General features: G+C 40.2%; 1 protein-coding gene across 3 annotated transcripts in view; it reads right to left on the bottom strand.

Annotated features, from left to right (window-relative positions):
* MICU1 (mitochondrial calcium uptake 1) overlaps nucleotides 1-25,992 on the bottom strand; it is a 184,461-nt gene that overhangs the window by 26,674 nt on the left and 131,795 nt on the right. For all 3 annotated transcript variants that reach the window (XM_006835876.1, XM_006835875.1, XM_006835877.1), the window contains one exon: nucleotides 22,310-22,418. In XM_006835876.1, the coding sequence (XP_006835939.1) occupies nucleotides 22,310-22,418 (109 nt within the window). The remainder of the gene's footprint in view (nucleotides 1-22,309; nucleotides 22,419-25,992) is intronic.

Below are 25,992 nucleotides of genomic sequence, written 5' to 3' on the forward strand. Positions count from 1 at the left end.
GTGGAAAACTCTAGGGATTTAGACTAGTAGAAAATTCCTTCCTGAAGGCTGAGGATACTAGGTATTAATGTTGTTGTTGTTAGGTGCCATTGAGTCAGTTCTGACTCATAGTGACCGTATGCATAACAGAACAAAACTCTGCCCCGTCCTGCACTATCCTCACAATTTTTGTTATGTTTGAGTCCATTGTTGCTGCCACTTTGTCAAGCCACCTCTTTTTCGCCGATCCTCTCTTTTTCCAAGTATGATGACAACAGATCTAAAGTACAAGAGACAAAGTTTGGCCATCCTAATTCCTAAAACACAATCAAGCTGTACATCCTCTATGACAGATTTCTTTGTTCTTCTGGCAGTCCATGGTCCTTTCAATATTCTTTGCCAACACCCTAAGTCAAATGCCATTGTCTAACTTTCACCTGGCATATGAGGTGGCTGAAAATATCAAGCTGGATTCAGAAGAGGACATGGAAAGTAGGATACAATTTTTGACATCAGATGCATCTTGGTTGAAAGCAGAGAATACCAGAAAGATGTTTACGTGTGATTTATTGACTGTGCAAAGGCATTCGATGGTGTGGATCCTAACAAACTATGAATAACATTGTAAAGAATGGGAATTCCAGAACACTTTATTGTCTTCATGAGGACCCTGTACACAGAACAAGACGTAGTTGTTCAAACAAAACAAGGGGATATTGAATGGTTTAAAGTCAGGAAAGGTGTGTGCCAGGGCTGTATCCTTTCACCATAATTATTCAATCTGTATGCGGAGCAAATAATCTGAGTAGCTGGATTATATGCAGAAGAATGAGGCATCTAGGTTGGAGGAAGACTCATTAACAACACATGATATGCAGATGACACAACCTTGCTTGCTGGAAGTGAAGAGGACTTGAAATATTTATTGATGAAGATCAAAGACTACAAGCCTTTATTAGGGATTGTATAAAGAAAACGAAAATCCTCACAACTGGACCATTAAATAGCATGATACATAGAGAAAAGACTGAAGTTGTCAAAGACTTCATTTTGTTTGGAACTACAATTAACATTTTATTTGGAACCACAGCTCAAAGAAAGAAGCAGCACTCAAGAAATCAAGCAATGTATTGTATCAGGCACATGTACTATGAAAACATGTCACCAATGAAGTATTAGGTGTGCCTGACCTAGGCCATGGTATTTTCAATCTTCTCATATGCATGTGAAAGTTGAATAATGAATAGGAAGACCACAGAAGAATGGATGTATTTGAATTATGTTGTTGGTAGAGAATATTGAAAGCATCGTGAACTGTCAGAAGAACAAGCAAACTTGTCTTGGAAGAAGTACAGCCAGAGTGCACCTTAGAAGCCAGGATGGTGAGACTTGGTCTCTCATACTTTGGACATGTTATTGGAAGCACCAGTCCCTGGAGAAGGGATATGGTAAAGTGGAGAGTCAGCGATAAACAGGAAGACCATCAGTGAGAGGGATTGACACTGTGGAAGCAAAAATGGACTCAGACGTAACAAAAACTGTGAGGATGGCACAGGACCGGGCAGCCTTTCAGTCTGTTGTGCACAGGGTCACGATGAGTGGAACTGATCACAAGAGCACTACTGAGTGAAGTGGTGGAGAGCCCGTCAGTCATTGGAAGTGGAGAAACCCTCATCTAGATATTCTGTGTTTGTATGCTGAGGAACTCACAGTTTAGCACACACACACAGCCTTTTCTCTTCTGTGGGGAGGGTGACCTTTAAAGGGATACGAACTTTCCCGGTTTCATGATCTTATGCAATGACTTTAGGTGTTTGTGTTTTCATTGAAAAGCAGTTAAGGTTAGACAGGTGGAGAACAAAGCCGTGTCTACTAAGACGTTTCTATAGGGGATGAGAAGATAGATTAGATGACAACTTCTAGAGTCTTTGTCACTGTAAGGCATGCACAACAGATGCCAGAGTGTATGTGAGATAGAGAACCTGCTGCAGAACAGAACAGGAGGAGGAGAATGCAGGTTTCACAGTCAACCAAAGGGCACTGTCTCCAACAAACTTTATTCTTAACCTGAGAACGCTCAATTCTTAGCCCCGGGGAACCTGGAGCCTGTCTTCTCTGAACTACCAACAAGCCTGGCGCAAAATGGCAAACCTGCACCACCTCCTGGCTTGTGTTTCATCGAAGATTTTCAAACCTCAAAAGCATTTTGGGATGTACTGAGAGGACCGACTTTGGCATTAGACAGACCTGAGTTTGAATCTTGCCTCTACCCCTGCTTAGGTCAAAAATCATGAAGAAGTTGTTTCATTTTAGATTTCTGTATCTGTAAAATGGGGCCAGGATCACCTACCTTTCAGGTTTTAAGGGTTAAGGTAACATAAAGCATAAAAGGCTAAGGTAACATAAAACATAAAGGTACATAAAACAATTCGTACTAGGTCTGAGAAAGAGAAGCTGCTCAAGACATCATGGTTGTTATTAGTGTTCTAGATAGGAGTCTTAGGGCTCAGAGAGGGGAGCAACTTCTCTGTCAGAATCTAAGAGTTTGTCATATGCTAGAAACTGTTGTTGTTGAGTGCTGTCACGTCAGTTTCAACTCAGCCACCCTGTATAGAGTTTCCAAGGAGTGGCTGGTGGATGTGAACTGCCAAGCTCACAGTTAGCAGTCCGACGCTTAGCCTACCCAAGTGCCACCCCAAGACTCCAGAAACCATTTACTCATTGATAATTTGTGGCTTCCCCAAGAACCCAGTCAAAAGCACTGACTGCCAAAAGGCTGGGACTCTGTTCCTATACCAAATCAAACCTGTTGCTGATGCTGACTTGCAGAACCCCTCCAGGACAGAACAGAACTGCCCCATTGGGTCTCCAAGGGTATAAATTTTTATAGAAGCACACAGCCACCTGTTTCTTCTGCAGGGTGGCTAGTGTGTTTGAACCACTGACCTTTTGGTTAGCAGCTGAGCACTGAACTGTGCCACCAGGGTTCATAAGGCTCCGTTGTTGTTGTTAAGTGCCATTGAGTCAGTTCCTGTATAGGGTTTCCAAGGAGTGGATGGTGCGTTTCAACCACCAACCTTGTGGTTCAAACTGACCTTGCAGTCCAGTGCTTTATCCATAGTACCACACAAGACTCCTTTACTCATGCAAAATTCAAAGAATTTGAAAGATACAAAGTTCTTGGAGGTCATGTAGGCTGTCCATGTCACTCAGGGAAGATAGGAAACAGATCATTTGATGATGTGCCTCATACTTTAGAAATGATACTCAGAGCTGCAGCGAACATCCTGTTTGAGTTATGACCCAGGGTTTGCTATTTAGTCTCTTGTCAGACAAGAAGGTAAGCTGTACACACAGAGTTACTACGCACAATTAAGGGCAGGCCAGCCATAAATTAGGATGTGCAACCTAAGTCCTGGTGTGGCACTGTAGGATAAAGAACAGACCAGCAAGGTCAGCTTGAACCACAAGGTTGGTGGTTCAAACTCACCAGCTGCTCCTTGGAAACCCTATTACAGGGATGCTATGACTTGGAACTGACTTGAGGGCACTTAACAACAACAATGTACGAATGAGCAATGTACGAATGAGCAATGGAATAAGGTTCTCTTAAGTGCTAAACAAAAGAGATGATCTACAGTAGAAACGCACATGATTTCATGGAGAAAGTCTTCAAATGGTCAGAATTCACACTGCATTATTTCTGTTCCCTTTTTATTTATTTTTAAACTTTCTATTGTGAATTGAAGGAGCTCTGGTAGCGTAGTGGTTACGAATCGGGCTGCGAACCTTAAGGCCAGCAGTTCGAAACTACCAGCTGCTCCGCGGGAGAAAGATGAGGCGTTCTGCTCCCGTAAAGATTTACAGCCTCGGAAACCCTGTACAGGGTCGCTATGGGTTGGAACCGACTCGACGGCACTTAGCAACAACATTGTGAATTGAGTGAAGCTAAACAGACAAGATCATCAGCTTTACTTTCACCCAATCATATGTTTTGTTTCATCTCAATGATTACACTCCCTCCCTGTAACAACAGTTATCCTGCTTCTACCCTGCAACTTCCCTTTTACATCTTATTTTTCACAAATGAACAAAGCAAAAAAATACCTATATAGATTTTTGGAAAGGATAGCGGAACATCTGAAGTCTTTCTAGGCACAGTCCGCAGCACATGCACAGTTAACTTGAATGATATTATCATTCTTTTAAGCAAGGAAGAAAGGGAAATAGATGTCAAGTCTAAAGATAGGGGTGACAGAAGAACACAGTGAATTCATATATTAAAACTTGTTCCCTGGGTCTAGTGTGAAGGGCGAGGGCTTAATGGCTTAGGACCCTGACTTAGTATCCTGGGGCTGCCGTAACAGAAATACCACAAGTGTGTGGCTTGAAAGAACAGGATTTATTTTCCTTTAGGAGGGGAGAAATCTGAATGCAGAGCACATGGCATGTGTGTTCCCAATTTGTGCTTGCTTGTCTCTGTGCCTAACTGCTCTTTTTACGATTCAGAAAGTGATTAGGTTTAGGACCCACCCTCCACTGGTATGACCTCATTAGCAAGCTATCCTATTGCAATAAAGATGGTGATCATCTTACATATACATTATATATATATATGGATTAGAATTCCAACACATATTTTGGAGGGGGACATAATTCAATCCATTAACAGATCTTATGTCATGTTAACATATGAGGGGGCTTCAGAAAGTTTGTGGAAAAACAGAATGAAAAGATAATGGACTTTTCCCATGAATTTTTGAAGCTCCTCTGTATCATCATTTATTAATTCATTATTGATCAAGTTTTCTTGTGTCTATTGTTCCAGGGATCGTCTTAGGCATTAAGAATACAACAATAAGCAAGACAGATAAACATTCTAATGTGGGAAGACACATGAGCGGTCTTCAAAGAGTTGGTGGAAAAATTCCATTATCTTTCAATTTCATTTTTCCATGAACATTCTGAAGTCCCCTTGTATAACAAGTTGTTGTTGTTAAGTGCCATCGAGTCGATTCCGACCCATAGCGACCCTGTATAGGGTTTCCAAGGAGCAGCTTGTGAGTTTGAACCGCCGACCTTGCAGTTCAAATGACTTTGCAGTCTGATGCATTAACCCACAGCTCTCACCAAACACATCATTAAATGAGAAAATATCAATAGTGACAAGTGCTATAAGAAAAAAAAAAGGAGAATGCACTGTAGGGTGATGGAGCTACTTTAGGATAGGAAATCAGGGAAGTGATTTTGTACCTAGGCTGGAAGTACTAGGTACAAAAAAGGTGGAAAGAACACAGGAAGGGAGGAAACAACTAGAAAAAAAGACCTAAGGTAGGAATGAACTTGTTAGATTTGGAATACAGAAGGAAAGTCAATGTGCAGTTGAGTGCACTAGGAGGAAAGAGATGTTTTGTTGAACTCAGAACATTGGGGTCAGACCACATGAAGTCCTGTAAAGCTCGGATAAAGAAACTAGGGCTGGAGAAAAGAAAGAAAGCTGGGGGAAAAGAATCCGGAATCACATGTTTTGGAGGTTGAGACAATAGATTTACTGAAGAAATAAACATAGGAATGAGAGAGGAAGGTATCAAGGATGATGACTACCTTTTGCTTGTTTGTTTAACTCAAGAAGAGATGGAGAACAATTTAATTAATAAGCATACATTGAGGGCCTACAATCTATGTACCAAATACCATAGTCAGTACCCTGTGAGTAAATGAGAAATCACTTTGGGAAAAAGTTAAGTGCGTGTCCATAAAGTATGTATAGAAACTGATGGTAACTATGAAGGTAGAAGGGTTTACTTTAGTCTCTCTCTTTAAATTATGAAAGTGTTGTTGTTGTTAAGTGCAGCTGAGTCGGTTCCTACTCATAGAAGTCCTGTACAGAGTTTTGAGGAGCAGCTGGTGGGTTTGAACAGCTGCCCTTGTGGTTCACAGTCCAGTGTTGATCCTACAGACACTATAGTTTTTTGTTGTTGTTTTTAAAAATAATTTATATTGAGTAGTCAGAGAAGGTCTCTGAGGAAATGACATCTGAATTGAGACTGTATGATGTTAAGGTTATTTCGCTTGACTGGACCATGATGCTCTGGGCTGGCAGCCATGAAGTAGTTGGCAGTTATGTAATGATGCAGTCGTTCCCCCAGAATGAGATCTAAAACAAGGCAACACTTGCATGATAAGATCTGCTATGAGTTGTCAATCAGTTGAAAAAAAGTTTCCTTGGACAGGGGTGTGTGGAGGGTGGCTTGCAGTCAATATATATGGATGTTATGGCAAAACCCTCTAGCTTTTTGCTCATTTAGGATCGTGTATCTGGCTTGTCATTTGTGGTTCTTTGGACTTCAGCCAGTGGCCTGTTGTACTGCCTGCCAATCTTGGGATTTATTAGCCTCTGCAGTTCTGAGTCAAAAGCCTTCCATCTTAACTGCCAACCTAGGATTCATTATAATGTAGTTTGGAAATTATGTAATGAAATAGTCATCCCCTATGATAAGATCTGATATTATCTAATCACTTCAATGATGAGATCTAGTACCAGTAGCCAATCAGTTGAAAGGAAGTTTCCTTGGGGGTGTGGCCTACATCTAACACACATGGATGTTCTGGCAAAATTTGGGCTTTTTGGTCACGCTAGATCTTGCATCTGGCTCATTATCATCTGACCTCTGGTTCTTTGATCTTGAACCAGTGGCCTGCCATGTTGTTGTTGTTAAGTGCTGCTGAGTTGGTTCTGACTCACAGCGACTCTGTACAGGGTTCTGAGACTAAATATCTGTAGGAACAGAAAGCCTCATCTTTCTCTTGTGGAGCGGCTGGTAGGCTCAAACCACCAATCCTGCAGTCCACAGTCCAGTGCTTACCCTACAGAGCCAACCCCTTCAAAATCCCATATTGTCTGCTAATCTTGGAAACTGTTAGCCTCCGCAGTCCAGGAGCCAGCAGCCTGCTGTCTGACATGCTGACCTTGGGTTTGTCAGTCCCTGCAGCTGTGTGAGTCAGGAGAAGCCTCCAGCCTGATGTACGACTCCGACCCACAGACTTGGGACTTGTCAGCCCCCGCACATCTGTTAGTTTGTCATACTGTGGTGGCTTGTATGCTGCTGTGATTCTAGAAGCTTTGCCACCGGTATTCCAAACACCATCAGAGTTACCCATGGTGGCAGGTTTCAGTAGAGCTTCCAGACTCAAAACAGACTAGAAAGAAGGAACAAGCAGTCCTATTTCAGGGGACTAGCCCATGAAAACCTTATGAGTATCAGTGGAACATTGTCTGATTCAGTGCTGGAAGATGAATCCCTCAGGCTGGAAGACATTCAAAATATGACTGAGGAAGAGCTGTCTCCTTAAAGTAGAGCTGATCTTAATGAGTTAGATGGAGCAAAGCTTCCAGGACCTTCACTGATTGAAGGACATAACTCATAATGAGAAGAAATAACTGCAAACATCCATTAATAATGGAAACATGGAATGTACAAAGTATAAATTTAGAAAAATTGGAAGCTGTCAAAAATAAAATGAAACGTGTAAAAATCAATATCCTAGGCATTAGTGAAGACATTTTGACCTGGATAATTACATGATCTACTATGCCAGGATTGACAAACTAAAGAGGGTGTTGCATTTATCATAAAAAAGAACATTTCAAGATCTACCTTGAAATACATGCTTTCTATAATAAGATAATAATCTATATGCCTACAAGGAAAACCAGTAAATGCCACTTTTATTCAAATTTATGCACCATCACCAAAGTCAAGGGTAAGCGGTGGTTCCATATGATAAACAAAGCACTGAAAGTGCTTTTTTGCAACAACATAAAAGGTGACTATACGCATGACCCTAAGCAGATAGAAATAACAAGAATCAAATTGACTACATCTGTGGGAAGACATGGAGAAGCTCAATATATCAGCCAGGGGCCAACTGTGGAATGGACCACCAATTTACTCATATGAAAGTTCAGGCTTTATAATTGGGAAGGCATTTAACTGTGTGGATCATAACAAACTATGGATAACACTGCAAAGAAAGGGAATTCCAGAATACTTCATTGTGCTCATGTGGATGGAACCTGTACATAGAACAAGAGGCAGTGAATGGTTTGAACAGAACAACGCAATACTGAGTGGTATAAAATCAGGAAAGGTATGCATCAGAGTTGTGCTCTTTCCCAACAGCTTTTCAATCTGCATGCTGAGCAAGTAATCTGAGACGTTAGATTATATGATGAACAAGGCATCAGGATTGAAGGAAGGCTCATTAACAGCCTTCGATATGTAGATGACAATCGTGCTTGCTGAAATCAAAGAGGACCAGAAGCACTGATGGATGAAGATTTTTAAAAAAAGTCTTTAGGATTGTTTGCACCACAATGTAAAGAAAACCAAAATCCTCACAACTGTTTCAATAAACAATATCATAATAAACTCAGAAAAGACTGAAGTTGTCAAGGATCTAATTTTACTTAGATTCATAATCAATGTTCATGGAACATAAGTCAAGAAATCTAGCGATATCCTACACTGGGCAAATCTGCTACAAATGACCTCTTTAAAATGTTAAAGAGCAAAGATGTTACTTTGTTTCCAACAGTCTCATATGCAAGTGAAAACTGGACAACGAATAAAGACGACTGCAGAAAAAATGGATGTATTTGAATTATGGTGTTGGCAAAGAAGAATGTAAGTACAGTGGACTGCCAGAAGAATAAACAAAAACAAATCTGTCTTGGAAGAAGTACAGCTAGAATGTTTCTGAGAAGGGAGGATGATGGCAAGATTTCATCTCATGCACTTGGACACGTTATCAGGAGGGACTAGTACCTAGAAAAGGATTTTAGCAAAAAAGAGGAAGAGACCCTCAGTGAGATGATTTGACACAGTGGCTGCAACCATGGGCTCAAATGTAATGTAACAATTGTGAGGATGGTTCAGGACCAGGCAGTGTGTTCTGTTCTGTTGTGCAGAGGGTTGCTGTGATTCAGAGTTGCTTTGCTGGCACCTGGTGTGGTGCTGTGGGTTAATGCGCTGGACTGCAAAGTCAGTTTTAATCACAAGGTGGATGGTTCAAGCTCACCAGTCACTCCTTGGAAACTCTCTATAGGGTCACTATGGGTCAGAACCAACTCGATTGCACATAACAATAACAAACAACAGTAACACCTTCTACAACTGTGTGAACCATTTCCTTAAAATAAACCTATATGTAGCGTAGTGATTATGAACTGGGCTACAAACCGCAAGGTCAGCAGTTTGAAACTACCAGCTGCTCTGTGGGAGAAAGATGAAGCGTTCTGCTCCCGTAAAGATTTACAGCCTCAGAAACCCTGTACAGGGTCTCTATGAGTCAGAACTGACTCCACAGCACACAACCACCACCAACATATACATGTAGAATCCAGTGTAGCACTTCAGGATAATGCACTGGACCACAAGGTTGGTCTGAACCACAAGGTCGGTGGTTCAAACTTGCCACCTGCTCCTCAAAAAACCCTATACAGGGTCACTATGAGTCAGAAGCGACTCCATAGCACACAACCACCACCATCACACATACGTACATACTACAAACATACATACTACATACATACACACTACATACATACATACACACACTGATTTTGCTTCTCTAAAAAACTCAGCCTAAGACCGACTGGAAAGAGATACACAGCCCCCCACCCCCCTGCTCCCATCCTTGATTTTGCTTTCTGTACTTTGAGTTACTTTTGGTAAACCTGAGTCTGAAAATATTTAAATTGTGTGCCATTCTGAGCAGCGTGATGAGATCTCACTCAGTCTACTCCCTCTTAGAGCTGTCTTCTTCCTTTTCCTCCACTGGGTGTGGACTGGAAAACACAGCTGGGTGCACGGCTGTGCTGAATGTGCTTTGGTAAGCGTCTGATGAGTTATCATTAGCCACCCAGGGTCCCCTGGTTACCTGTCAGATGTATGTACAGGAAAAATCATGGAGTACTGGTGTGGCGCTGTGGGTTAATGCTCTGGACTTCAAAGTCAGTTTGAACTGCAAGGTTGGCAGTTCAATCCCACCAGCTGCTCCCTGGAAACCCTATACAAGGTCGCTATGGGTTGGAACCAACTTGACGGCACTGAACAACAACAACAATATCTATGTTTTCAGGCATCCACTGGGGGCCCTGGAACACATCTCCTCATGGATAACAGAGGACTGCTGTAGGAATCACCCAGGTAGAGTGCAGAATTCGGTTTCTAAAAATAATAACAACTAGGTTTTAAAATAAGAGATATACAATGTTTCATAACAAATGAAACTCATTTTTTCTGTTTTTACTTCTGTTTTATTTTGACTGTTCTACATGGGTAATTTTAAATTCTTGGTTGATAAACTGGGTTGATGTTATTAAGTGCCACTGAGTTGGTTCAGACTCATAGTGACCCTGTATAGAATTTCCAAGGAGCAGCTGATGGGTTTGAACTGCCAACCTAGTGGCTTGAAGTCCAGTGTTAATCCTATAGCACCACACCAGAAGTTCACTGGGTTGACAATAGTCCCCCAAAAGATATGTCCACTTCCTAACCAATGAAACCTGTGAATGTGACCTCACTTAGGAAAAGGGTCTTTGCTGAGGTCATTAAGCTGCGAATCTTCAGATGAGATCCTCCAGGATTACCAAGGTGTGCCCTAAAGCAAGTGACAAGTATCCTTGTAACAGACAAAACAGGAGGAAAAGGCCTGTGAACATCAGGGATGCAGATACTGGAGTTGATGCAGCCACAATTCAAGAAACCCATGGAGCCACCATAAGATGTAAGAGGCAAACAAACAGTGATTCTCTAGAGCCCTCAGAGAGAGCACGGCTCTACCGACACCTTGCTTTGGACTTTCGGCCTCTAGAACTGTGAGAGAGTCAGTATCTGGTATTTTAAGGTACCAAGTTTATGGTATTTTGTTCCTAGGCACCAGCCTTAAGAAATTAATACAGTTAGCTTCTTGATTACTTAGCATAAATCTAGGTGAATTTCCCCTACCTAGTTATTGTTTTATGACACTCAGGGAACCCAAAGTTGTGTAGGTATAACAAACTGAAAGTTAAAGCCAAAACATCGTGTATCTCAAAGTCACACTTATTTTTGGATATAAGATGTAGCTGTATAATTTGAATCACTGCCCCTGTTATAAAGGATAATGAAGCATAGACTACAGACATCCCAGGAAATGGTCTAAAGTCATTTGAAAGAAACACTTCTCTTTTTCTATTTTTAAAACCACGAAGTTGTAGTTCCAATGCCACCAGCATACTGAATCATTCTATTTTGTCTATCCTATAATTTTAAATGATTCATCCTATAGCTATTGTCTTTAGTTAAGCTTTTAAAAAAGGTATGCAGATATGTTGTTGTTTGGTGCAATCAAGTCGGTACCAACTCATAGCGACCCTATGCATCACAAAAATGAAACACCGCCTGGTCCTGCGGCAACCTCACAATTGCCGCTACATTTGAGCCCATTGCTGCTGCCACTGTGCCAGTCCATCTTGTTGGGGGTCAGAGGGAAGGTCTTCTTCTTTTTCTCTGACCCTCCATTTTACCAAACATGATATCCTTCTCCAGGAACTAGTTCCGTCTGACACTATGTCCAAAATAACAGAGATAAAGTCTGGCCATCCTGACTTCCAAAGAATATTTTGACTGTATTTCAGGTATAGAGCTTAGGTATTAACTTTATTTTATAGTAAGTAATGATTTTAAATCTTATATCACTGAATTTTCAGATGCTACCAAATGCCATTTTATACAAGATCAATATAATTAAAGTCCTGGTGTGGCACTGTGGGATAAGCAGTAGGCCTCAAGGTCATTTGAAATGCAAGCTTGGCAGTTCAAATTCACCATTCACTATTCAGAAACCCTCTACAGATTCACTTTGAACTGAAACTGATTCAAGGGCACTTTAATAACAACAACAATTCAGGAGAAGGATACACACATAACCTCCGTGGCATTATTATTATTATTATTATTATTATTATTATTCCCCCCCCCACAGGATCAAAGCAGGCATTGTTATAAACAAATAAATGCTATTTTTAAAAGCCATATGCATTTTTAGAGAATATCACTATGGGATACTGGTTGGGCAACTCTAGTTTGTCAGCTACTGGAAGGCAGTAAATGCTTAGTAAGGAGCCCTGGTAGCACAGTGGATTATGAACTAGGCTGCTAACTGCCAGGTCAGCAGTTTGAATCTACCGGTCTCTTCATGAGAGAAAGATTAGGCTTTCTGCTCCCATAACATTTACAGCCTTGGAAACCTTATACATGGTCGTTATGAGTCGGACACCAACCAACCAACCAAGGAATATGGAAGACTGTTTGCAAAACCTCAGTCAGTGTTTTGAGATCTAAAAATCAAATTACAATCAATGCAGTAATAACAAGGTCACGTTCAGGTAAAGCAAAATTAAGAGAATTAAATGCTAGCAGATTTGTACTATAAGAAATGATAAAAGAAGTTCTTCAGCCTGAAGGGAAGTGACAGGAGACAAAGACTCAGAAATTTAAAAATAAAAACAAAACATTCAAAGTGGTTACATATGTAGATACACATGAAAGACTAGTTTTTCTCTTTTTTATTTTACAAAAGCTAACTGTGGAAGGTAAAACCGGTAACACAGTATGATAGAGTCTATGTAGGTTATATAGCTAAATGGCAACTATAGTATAAAAGATGGGCGTGGTGGTAAATGAAACAATATGACTACTAAGTTCTTACAGTTCACTTGAAGTGGTATAAATATTAATTCTAAATAGACCATGAAAAGTTATACTGTAATTTCCAGAAAATCCACTTAAAAAAAAAAAGAAAGAAAAGGTATAGCTAAAAGGCCGGCTGTTGTTGTGCAGTGCCATTGAGTCAGTTCCGACTCACAGCAAGCCTGTACAGAGTTTCCAAGGAGTGGCTGGTGAGTTTGTACCACTGACTGTGCATTTCAAACTGACCTTGTGGTCCAGTGCCTTATCCTATAGTGCCACACCACGATTCTGGCCAGAAGGCAACTAACAACAAAAGGCTACGAGACCCAACTATATGTTATCTAGAAAAGAGCAATTTCGATATAAAGATAAAGATAGGTAAAGACTAGAGAAACATATACCATGCAAACAATAAACACAAGTATTTTAGTTCACTAATTTAGGCCATGGCGCTATGGGATAAGCACTGGTCTGCAAGGTCCGTTTGAATCACAAGGTTGGTGGTTCAAACTCACCAGCTGCTCCTCAAAAATGTTATATAGGGTTGCTAGGAATCAGAACGGACTCAATGTCACTTAACAATAACAACAATGTGAGTGAGCTTGGAGCCCTGGTGTGGAACTGTAAGATAAGCACTGAATTGCTAACCACAGAGTCAGCAGTTCAAACCCACCACCCTGTCCCGAAAACCCTATACAAGGTCATTATGAGTTGGAACTGACTCGATGGCACTTAACAACAACAACGTGAGTGGGGCTGGAGGACAGGGGTCAAAACCAAACCAACTTCACTGCTGAGGAGTGAATTCAGGTTCACAGTGACCCTAAGGGCAGTGTAGACAGCTCTATAGGGTTTCTGAGGCTGTAGATCTTGAAGGAAGTACACTGCCTCATCTTTCTCTGGTGGAGCGCTGGTGGGTTCTAACAGCTGACCTATCACTTAGTGGCCCAGCGCTTACCCACTGTACCACCAGGACTTTTTGGGAGAGGAGGGAGGCATACAGAAATGCAAGTACGATCTGCTGCTCGGTTACTCTGTAAATCTAAAGCTAGAGAAGAAGCCTAATCAAAAGAGGGGGAGAAATGTAGAACAGAATTTCAAATTTGAAAGTCTATTAAATATACATTAAACTGCTGTTGCTGTTGTTAAGTGCCGTTGAGTCAGTTCTGACCCACAGTGACCCTGTATAGGGTTTCCGAGGAGCAGCTGGTAAGCTTGAACTGCTGACCTTGTGGTTAAACTGACTTTGCAGGGCTGCGTGTTAACCCACAGCACCACACACAGGTAAAATGGAGTCCTGGTGTGGCGCTGTGGGATAAGCACTGGACCGCAAGGTTGATTTGACCCATAAGGTGGTGGTTCAAACCTACCAGCTGTTCCTTGGAAACCCTAGTCAGGGCGGCTATGAGTCAGAACCGACTTGATGGTACTTTAATAATACCAATATAGGTAAAATTGAAACTCTTGAGTACCTAAAGAAATTAAATTACCAAAAGTTCCCCAGGAAGAAAACGGCAAGTCCAGAGAATTTCAATGAAGTCTGTCAAGCAACTCAGAAAGAAAACAGCACCAGTTTTACACAAACTTTCTGAAACAAATTATGGCAAGAGAAAAAAGCATAAGAATAAGAAAGGAACAGGAGAAATTTCCTCTGATTATAAATGACATGGTTGTTTACATAAAAAACCCCTAGGGAATGCACAAAAAAACTGGAAGGATAAGTGAATTTGTATGCTCTTAGAATATAATATCAATATATAAAAATAATGTCAGCACTAGTCACTGTTGCTGCTGTTAAGTGCTGGAGAGAGTGGTTAGCAGTCCAGTGCTTATTCTACACTGCCACACCAACACTCCTAATACTAATGGGAAATCATTCTCAAATGAGATAAAAACAATTCCACTGGTAATAGGAAAAAAAAACAAAACTGAAGTACTTAGATGTAAATTTAACAAAATATGTGTAAGATCTGTCTGCTTAAAAGTACAAAACTGCAGAGAGAAATTAAGAAGATCTAAATAATGGTGAAGGCACTCTGGTAGCGTAATGGTTATGAATTAGACTGCTAACCTCAAGGTCGGCAGTTCGAAACTACCAGCTATTCTGAGGCAGAAAGATGAGGCGTTCTGCTCCCGTAAAGATTTACAGCCTTGGAAACCCTGTGCAGGGTCAGTATGAGTCGGAACCGACTCCACGGTACTTAACAACAACAGATAATGGTGAGCTATATCATGTTTATGAATTGTTTGTTCACTATTACTAAGATGCCAATTTTCTTCAAATTAATCTATCTATTCAGTATCATCCCAATTACAATCCCACCTCATTTTCTTTGTGTCTGCTTTAATTTTATTTATTTTGTTGTTGTCGAGAATACACACAGCAAAACATATGCCGATTCAACAGTGTCTATGCAAATTATTTAGTGACATTAAGTAGATTCATCAAGTTTTGCAAGCGCTCTCACCTTTTCTGAGTTGTTTCCCCTATTAACATACATTCACTGCACTAAGGTGCCTATCTAATCTTTCAAGTTGCTGTTATCAATTAAATCTCCTATATAGACAGTTTAAGGAGCTGTGGTAGTGTAGTGGTTACGAATCGGGCTGTGAACCTTAAGGCCAGCCGTCTGAAACTACCAGCTGCTCCGCGGGAGAAAGATGAGGCGTTCTGCTCCCATAAAGATTTACAGCCTTGGAAACCCTGTACAGGGTCGCTATGGGTCGGAAATGACTCGACGGCACTTAACAACAACAATATAGACAGTTTGCTATGAGTTGGAACTGACTGGACAAAAATTAACAACAACAAATAGACATTTCTTAAAAGAGACTAAGACTCAAGACATACATTTTTTTAACAGCTTAAGCTGATCTATTATTTGATTTTAAGAAGATTTCAGGGGATGATTTTGGATTAAGGTTTAAAAAGTTACCTCAAGGTAATAGTTTCAATGGTTCATCCAACCTTCATGGATTCACAAAGTCTGGAGTCCATGAAAATTTGAAATTCTGTTCTACATTTCCCCTCTTTTGATTAGGCTTCTTCTATAGAATCTTTGATCAAAATGTTCAGTAATTCAGTTCTGGTCCCATGGCAAAGGAAGTAGTTGTGCATGGAAGCAATTAGCCACATATTCGATATCCTCCTCCTATCCCTGACTTACCTTCTTCCTTTTGTTGTTCTAGAAAAATAAAGACCAATTGTTGTGTACCTTGGATGGTTACTTGCAAACTTTTAAGACCTCAACACAATGAACTAGAAGGTAGAAAAGAGGAACTAAACATGTTATTAAGCCAGTTGATGGGGATGTTCCATGAAACCATGACCCTAAACATCTAAACCAAAGAACCAAATCCTATGAGGTATTTGGTTGTACATAAGCAGCCTCTGCAGCTAATCTTTTTGGGTCTTTGGAAATTTATCACATAAATTTTACCAATTCAACTTTTTACAGGTATATAACTTATTGACAGCAATTATAACAACCTTACCCTGAATCAATGCAATATTTCTGTCACTGTTAACTTCCACTCTCCTACCTCTGGTAACCACTAATAAACTTTGTTTTCTATACATTTGCCTTTTCTTCTACGTAAGTGAGTTTATATAATATTTGTCATTTTGTGACTGATTTATTTCACTCAGCATAATGTCTTCCTGCTCCATCCCTACTGTAGCATGTAACAAGACTTCATTTCTCCTACTGGCTGAGTGGTAGTCCATTTTATATTCATAACATACAAGCATTTCAAGATCTATCTAGAAATACAATGCTTTCATGATAGGACATACTACAAGGAAGACCTGTTTATACAATTGTTATTCAAATGCATACATCAACCACCAAAGCCAATGAAGGAATTCTATCAACTTCTTCTGAAATTGAGGAAACATGCATTGATAATTACCAGTGACTGTAATGCAAAAGTTGGAAACAAAGAGGAAGGATCAGTAGTTGGAAAATAAAGCCTTGGTGATAGAAATAACACTGAGGATTGCATGATAGAATTTTGTAAGATCAATGACTTCTGCACTGCAAATACCTTTTTTAAGCAACATAAATGACAACTATACACCTGGGCCTCATCAGATGATGGTGGTGGTGTGCTGTGGAGTTGGTTCTGACTCATAGTGACCCTACATAGGGTTTCCAAGGCTGAAAATCTTTACAGGGGTAGAAAACCTCATCTTTCTTCCATGGAACAACTGGTAGTTTTAAACTACTGACCTTGAGGTTAGAAGCCCTACTTGTAACCACTACGCTACCAGGGCTCCGTCACCAGATGGTAATATATAGCAACCACACTGATTACAACTGTGGGAAGAAACCACAGAAAAGCTCAATATCATCAGCCAAAATAAGGCCAGGGTCTGACTGTGGAACAGATCACCAATTGCCTATATGCAAGTTCAGGCTGAAGTTGATAAATATTAAAACAAGTCCATGAGAGCCAAAATATGATCTTAAGTACATCCCAACTGAATTTAGAGACTATTTGAAGAACAGATTTGATTCACTGAACACTAAATGATGAAAGACAAGAAGAGTTGTGGGATGACATCAAGAATGTCACACATGAGGAAAACATCATTAAAAAAACAGAAAAGAAAGAAAAGACTAAAATGGATGTTAGAAGAAACTCTGAAACTTGCTCTTAAACGTTGAATACGTGAAGTCAACGGAAGAAATGAAGTAAAAGCGCTAAATGGAAAATTTAAAAGGACAGTTGGAGAACACAAAGTAAAGTATTAGTAATGATATGTGTGAAGACCTAGAGTTAGAATACCAGAAGGGAAGAACACATTCATCATTTCTCAAATTGAAAGAACTAAAGAAAAATTCAAGTTTCAACCTGCAATATTGAAGAATTCCATGAGCAAAATATTGAATGATGCAGGAAGCACTAAAAGAAGATGGAAAAACACACAGTCACAGTAAGAAAGAGAATTAGTTGATGTTCAACCATTTCAGGAGGTAGCATAATGTGAGGAACTAACTGATGGTACTGAAGGAAGAAATCTAAGCTGCACTGAGGACATTAGTGAAAACCAAGGCTCCAGGAATTGATGGCATGCAATTGAACTATATCAACAAACTGATGCAGGGTTGGAAGGAATTTGGAAGATAGCTACCTGCCAACCGACAGGAAGAGATCCATATTTATACTAATTCCAAAGAAAGGGGACCCAACAGAATGCAGAAATTATCAACCAGTATTATTATTAATTTCACATGCAAATAAACGTTGTTTGATGATTATTCAAAAATGGCTGCAGCAGTACATGAACAGGGAGCTGCCAGAAATTCAAGGTGGATTCGGAAGGGATGTGAAACAAGGGATATCACAGCTGATATCGGATGGGTCTTGCCTGAAAGCAGAAGATACAGAAAGATGCTTACTTGTGTTTATTGATGATGCAAAGGTACTCAATGCTGTGGATTATGAAAAACTGTGCATAACATTTTGAAGAATGGGAATTTCAAAACACTTACTTGTGCTCATGCAAAACCTGTACATAGGACAAGAGGCAGTTGTTTGAATAGAACATGGGGACACCGCATGGTTTAAAATCAGAACAGGTTGTATCCTTTCACCATACTTATTCAATCTGTATACTGAGCAACTTATTTGAGAAGCTGGACTATATGAGGAATGTGGCATCAGGATTGGCGGAAGACTCATTAACAACCTGCAATATGCAGATGATATAACTTCGCTTACTGAAAGTGAAGAGGACTTGAAACACTTATTGATGAAGATCAAAGAATACAGCCTTCAGCATGAATTACAATTCACTGCAAAGAAAACAAAAATCCTCACAACTGGACCAATATCATGATGAATGGAGAAAAAAATTAAAGATGTTAAGGGCTTAATTTTACTTGGATCCTCAGTCAATGCTTATGGAAGCAGCAGTCAAGAAATCAAAGGAGGCATTGCATTGGGCAAATTTGTTGCAAAAGACCTCTTTAAAGAGCTCAAGAGCAAAGATGTCACTTTGAGGACTAAAATGCACCTGATCTAAGCCATGGTATTTTCAACAGCCTCATATGCATGTGAAAGCTAGAATGTGAATAAGGAAGATGGTGAAGAACTGATGCATTTGCGCTATGGTGTTGGTAAAGAATACTTGATTAACAGAAGAACAAACAAACCAGTCTCTTGAAAGAAGTACAGTAGAATGTTTCTTAAAAGTGAAAATGGCGAGATTTTACCTAAGGTATTTGGGACATGTTACTAGGAAGAACCAAGCCCTGGACAAGGATTTCATACTTGGTAGAGTACATGGTCAGTAAAAAGAAGAAACCCTTAACAGTATGGATTGACAAAGTGGCTGCAACAATTGGGTCAAACATAACAGTAATTATGAGGATGGCGCAGGACTCTGTTGTGTGTAGGGTCACTATGAGTCAGAACCAACTCTGTAGCACAATAATAAAAACAACAACCACATTCTGTTTAAACAGTCATGGCTGAGGGACCTTTAGGTCGTTTCTACCTTTTGGCCATTATGAATGGTGTTACCACAAACATTAGTATACAAGATTCACCACCTCCTTTCTGAGTGCAAGGTACACACCGAGTCTAAAATTTATATGAAAATGCATGAAAAAAACTTGGAATATCTAAAGCAATCCGGAAAAGGAAGAACCAAAGAATCAAGTTGATTGAGTACAATCCCAGACTTCAAAACTTTGTATAAAGCTACAATAATCAAGATTATTATACAAGCATCAGGGTATATATGTAGATAAATATAACAGAACACAGAGCCCAGAAGTAGACAGACACACTTAAAAGGGTCATCTGAGGGTTGACCAGGCACAAAGCAATTCAATGGAAGGTCTTTTGAATAAATAAATGGTGCTGGTATAAGTGGATTGTTGTTGTTAAGTGCTGTCAAGTTGGTTCCAACCTATGGCAACCCAGTACAGGGTTTCTGAGGAGTGGCTGATAGGTTTGAATCGCCAACCTTGAAGTTCAAACTGACCTTACGGTCCAGCGCATTATCTTGCACTACCACACCAGGACTCTGGTATAACTGGATAGCCAGATGTAGAAAAACAGATCTTGAATTCCCCCACTACTTTATCTCATATATAAAAATTAGTTTGCAATAGATCATATATACAAATGTAGAAGCTGAAACAATAAATCTTTTAGGTGAATATCTTCAAAGATACAAGCCAACTAGATAGATAGGATCCAGAAAGCAATAATCAAAAAATAAAGATTTGATAAATTAGACTTTATCAAAATAAAAACACTTCTAAAAGACACCATTAAGAGTGAACAGTTAAGCCACAGACTAAGAAAATATTTGTAAAATGTCTATCTGATGAAAGACTTTTATCTTGAATACACCAATTGCTCTTAAAATTCAATGGTAAAGAAGACAAACAACCTAGTGAAAGATGGGCAAGATATCTGAACAGACCTTTCACCAAGGAAGATATCTGAATGAGAGGAACGTGAAAAGCTACTCAATACCAGTAGCCATCAGAGAAATATGAAGCAATACCTTTACATACACACAGCAAAGTGGCTAAAATGAAAAAAAAGTTACACCCCCAATTATTGAACGTGATGTAGAGCACCCACAAATGTTGGGCACTGTGGCGGAGAGTATAAAAAGATAAATGGTGGGGAAAAGACAGATAGTATTTCTAAATGAATTACTTTTCCTTGGGCTTACCATTTCTACTGCTAGATATTTACACAAGAGAAATGAAAACGCACCTTTTCATTCCTCAAAAAGACATTCAGTATAGGGAAGAAAGTAATGTGTCAAACTCTATACAACTATCCTGAAAAGCTTCTAGAATCTTCGCTGAGAGGTACTAGAGGAAGCCTATGCTGTCTCCTGATTTACACACACAAAGGGTTCACTGTAACCAGATAATTGGAAAAAGCCAACCTGCCATCAATAGAAGAATGGATCAAAAATACTCTGATGGATTCCAAACTAAAACTACCTCCTTGCTGCTGTGTCAATTCCCACTCAGTGACCCTATAAGGAAAGGGCATAACTGTCCCATAGTGTTTAAAGGCTGTAATCTGTATATAAGGAAGCAGACTGCCATATCTTTCTCCCATGAGTGACTGGTGGGTTTGAACTACAGAGCTCTTTTTTTGTGTGTTAGCAGCTGGGCACTCTAAGCACTGAGTCATCACGGCTTCTTCAGAATGGATTACTACTCATCAAAAACCAAGCAACAAACAAAAGCGCTGTGCTGAGAAAAACCTTGGAAAGAGTACTCATTGATTAATTTTATTTGTGTAAAGTTCTAGAACATGCAAAATTAATGTGAGATGGGAAAATATTAGAACAATGGTTACCTCTGGGTGGGTGGGGGTAGAAAGTGACTGTGAAGCCACATGAGTTAAACAAATACTGACCTTCAATGAATAGTACTCATGCTGAAGTGTTTACAAAGGCACTGTACTTATGTCTGCAACTCTGAATGCATCAAAGAACAAGAGAGATGAATGTGTGGTAAGCAGGATAGACATGTTATTGTTGTTGCTAAGTGCTTTTGAGTCAGTTCCGATTCAGAGCAACCTGTATAGGGTTTCTGAGGAGTGGCTGGTGGGTCTGAACCACAGACCTTATGCACGGTGCTGTGGACAGACACAGGATCAGGTGACAAGATGGACTGACACAGTGGCATCAGCAATGGGCTCAAACATAACAATTGTGAGGGTGCACGGTGCAGGACTGGGCAGTGATTCGTTCTGTTGTATATAGGGTCGCTATGAGTTGGAACCGACTTGACGATACCTAACAACAATATATATACACATATTTGTTGCTAAGTGCCGTGTAGTCAGTTCTGACACATATCAACCCTGCATTTTGGGTTTCCAAGGAGAACTGGTGGGTTTGAACTGCTGACCTTGTGGTTAGCAGTCCAGTGCTTTCCCTACAGAGCTGCACCAAGACTCCACATTTACATACAAATATTTACATATTTACCGGTGTTCTCTGAATTATCATTTCAAATGTTCTTAATAAAATGTTCAAACTAAAATGCTGGAGGGGAGGACGTGCTTTCTGTTGCCTTTAGAAACTGGAACGGAATTAATTTACATGAAATAAGTCATCAGGGGGTGCTATCTCAGAGTCATGGCTTAATCTTATTAACACAAGAAATAAAGCAAACCATCCCTTTTAATCACCGACATGAATTAAAATGCAGAATGACTTCAGCTTTTCATTCACCAGGAGACTTCAAAAAGTTTGTGGAAAACATAATGAAAAGATGATGTAATGTTTGCATGACATTTTGAAACCCCTCCTACAGGTTGACCTGGGCTCATATGACAGAAGCCCCCGTTTCATGTGTCATGACTCTGCTGAGATGCCTGCTTCCAATGGTAATAGTTTGAAATGGGCATCTGCCTTCACTCGAGTCTTTAGTACAAGAAAATAAATTTGTTGAGCTTGGCATCTCAGGGTGAAATGCAAGGCTCGTGCAATCTAATAAAATACAATGCGAAGAAAAACATGTTCCTTTAAGGAGTAGCAGTGGCCTACTAGATTACAGATTCAATCTGGAAGGAAAAAAAGTTTTGTGTCTTATTACCTTTATCAAGAGATGCTCCAGCCATATGGTAAAAGCTCAATGCAGTATCCACGTCATTAATATTCTTTAGGAAAGTAAAGAAGTTCTCTACCTCCTGAAACGTCAGGCCCTGAAAAAGCAAGTAGAGCAGAAACATGTTACTAAAAGCAGCACCAAGTGCAAGGAACCAGGCCATTATTTAAGCCTGTATATCAGAAATTTATGCTTAGGACCAAGACTGAATGGTAAATGTATAGATACTAGGGGAACAAAACCTCTAGAATTTATTCTGAGACAGGTAAATTGGCTAATTGCTTCCACCTCAAATGCAAAATGTTGCATACAGCTGCTTACAGTGAAGGATGGCTATCTGTAATACACGCGTCTCCAATCAGCGGAGTTATCCACGGTGACACTTGATCTGCTACACATCTCAACAAGTGAGACCAGCTTCAGGACTTCATTTCAATCATCTGCTCACAGGCCAGCTAAGCTTCCGGAGGCTTAAGGTAACTAACTAAAGAATCACCCAAGTTGGTTATCTGCAGGGGAAGGGCTTCAGTACTCAGCAGAGTCCTGGTGTGGCGCTGTGAGTTAATGCGCTGGACTGCAGAGTCGGCTGAACTGCAAGCTTGGTGGTTCAAGTTCACCAGCAGCTCCTTAGAAACTCTATACAGAGTCACTATGAGTTGGAACCGACTTGGCGGCACTTAACAACAACAAGTGCTTGGAAGCTGTTCACGATCTCAATTTAAAATCTACCAATGAAGCAATTCATCATTTAACTTCAATCTGAGAAAACCCAGGGAATGAAGAAATATTTTTCAGAACTGATCAAAGATGCACTGATCTGTTTCTATTTTCTTTTTTAAAATTCTAATTTCTAGTATGGCTCAAGAGAGAGTAGTTGTACACATAGGGGGCTTTGTTTTAAAGGAGAGCAAGTTGCTTCATTTGCCTATTTTTTGTTTCTCACACATGCTGTGACAGGTACGAATAAGGTTTTCAAGAAGTGATGAAAGCCTGGGAATGTCCAGAGATGCTGAGGTTAATTAATGCCTTCTAATGGAGCATCATGTCCTGAATGGAAGGCAGACGCTGACCCACTTCTACTGAGTGCATTACAATGCTCAGGAGCCCACATCAGGCACTTAGTCACAATGAAGCCTTAATGCAGACCATCTCCAGCTTCATGTGTTTGATAGTTCTTCCCTGACACCCCCCCCCCCCCACTGGGCCAAGCATCGTTCATTTTATCAGCCAGAGAGCTAAGTTATCGAATGTATGGTTCTGTCACATAGTCATTTTACGGTTTTCCCTTAAAACCACAAAAAGAAGCTCTGGTGGCATAGTGAGTTGGGCTGCTAAGTGCAAGGTCAGCTGTTCAAATCCACCAGTTGCTCCATGGGATAAAGATGAGGCTTTCTGCTTCTGTGAAGGTGTACAGCCTCAGAAACCCTATCCAGGGTCAATATGAGTCAGAACTGACTCAATGGCACACAACCACCAGCCCACCCCAATCACACAATTTTTTCAAACAGTTTTTATTGTGGAGTATACTGACGGAGTCCTGGTGTGGTGCTACAGGACAAGCACTAGACTGCAAGGTCAGTTTGAACCACAAAGTGGGTGGTTCAAACTTACCAGCCACTCCTGAGAAACCTTATTTATATAGGGCTGCTGTGAGTCTGAACTAACTCAATGGCACTTAATAACAACAACATAACAATAATAACCATACAGAAAGGAACTCAAAACTTAATGTACATGATCACAAAATAAACACCGGGAGAACCTCCATTAGGTCAAGAAACAGACATTAACAGCACCCCAGAGATCCCCTCCTCTCTAACATGTCATCTTCAGTCATAAAGTTCTCCTAGTCCTCAGGGTAATCTTTATCTTGACCTCTAGGGAATTCAATTCTTTGCTTTTCTTTATAGCATTATTACTTATTCATGCATCCTAAAACAGAAACAGCATAATTTTTTTCCCTTCTGTTTTTGAACTTTAGAACTGAAATCATGCAGTTTGCATTCTGTTATATGGCTTCTCTTTAAGATTTCTTTGTTCATGTCTTTGTGCATACCTGTATTCAATTCACTTTTATTGCTATAAAGTATTCCATTGTGTAAATAGATCACCATTTGTTTATCCAGTCTATTGTTGATGGCTATTTGGGCTGCTTCCAGTTTGGGTTTAATTAAGAACAGTAAGGTATTGGATCCAAGTATTCACTCAAATGTTTATAAAGTACCCATTGTGTACATCAAGCCCATAATTTTTGGCAGTGAACTAGAAGACCTATATTCAATAAGATATCCCTAACTTGAGAAATGTAGATGATACAACCTTGCATGTTGAAAGTGAAGAGGATTTAAAATATTTACTGATGAAGATCAAAGACCATAGCTTTTGGTATGGGCTGCACCTCAATATAAAGAAAACAAAAATCCTTACACTGGAGCAATAAATAAGCTCAGGATAAATGGAGAAAAGATTGAACTTGTCAAAGACTTCATTTTGCTCGGATCAACCATCAACACTCATGGAAGCAGCAGTCAAGAAATCAAATGACATATTGCATTAGGCAAATCTGCTGCATAAGACCTCTTTAAAGTGTTCAAGAGCAAAGATGTCAGTTTGAGGGCTAAAGAGCACCTAACCCAAGCCATGGTATTCTCATTGACCTCATATGCATGTGACAGTTGGACAGTGAATAAGGAAGACCATAAAAGATTTGATGCATTTGAGCTACGGTGTTGGAGGAGAATCTTAAAAGTACCATGGGCTGCCAAAAGAACAAACCAATCTGTTTTGGAGGAAGTACAGCCAGAGTGCTCCTTGGAAGCCAGGATGGCCAGTCTTTGTCTCTCATACTTTGGACATATTATCAGAAGGGGCCAGTCCCTGAAGAAGGACATCATGCTTGGTGAAGTGGAGGGTCAGATAAAAAGAGGAGGACTCCAATGAGATGGACTGGCACAGTGCAAGGCAATGGACTCAAGTATAGCAATGATTGTGAGGTTGGAACAAGACTAGGCAGGGTTTCATTCTGCTGTGTACAGGGTTGCTATGAGTCGGTACTGATTCAGTGGCACCTAACAACAACAACTTGAGGTCATTCTCTTGACTTAGAGAGTGCACAGGATAGGGTTCATTCCTTACAAGGATGTGATACTATGTTACCTAATGTAAGTGCTAGGCTAGAATGAAACTCATGGAGAAGAATCCCACTGGACCAGAAGTCCAGGATGCTTGAGGATGCATCCACTGGTACCATTTTAATTTTCTCTTCATCAAAAGTTGTCCTATCTAGAGAGAACAAACAAGATGGCAGATTGGGTAGATGTGCAGTAAGGAGCTCCATCAGCAACAACACAGAATACCAGACCAAGCAGGCTCAGGGGTTGGTGCCAGAACTCTGAATCATGTATAAAGGAATATTTAGAAGGTTGGAAAACTTACAGCTAAGGGAATTGGTAGCAGAAGGAAGAAATCCATTGCTTTCTAATTCAAGACACTCAGCTGCTCCCAGAGCTGTCATCTTCGGTGAGACTGAGCAGGGAAAGATCAGAGTAGCCACGGACGCTTGACAGAACCACAGAGGTAAAGGTGTGGACCCTCTTTTTTTATTTGTATCTGTTCATTGATCTCTCACTCTCTGCGCACCTCCATTCGGGTGACTAGAGGGGGTGCCTGAG

Source organism: Chrysochloris asiatica, unplaced genomic scaffold, assembly GCF_000296735.1.
Source record: "Chrysochloris asiatica unplaced genomic scaffold, ChrAsi1.0 scaffold00020, whole genome shotgun sequence".
NCBI classification, from domain to species: Eukaryota; Metazoa; Chordata; class Mammalia; order Afrosoricida; family Chrysochloridae; genus Chrysochloris; species Chrysochloris asiatica.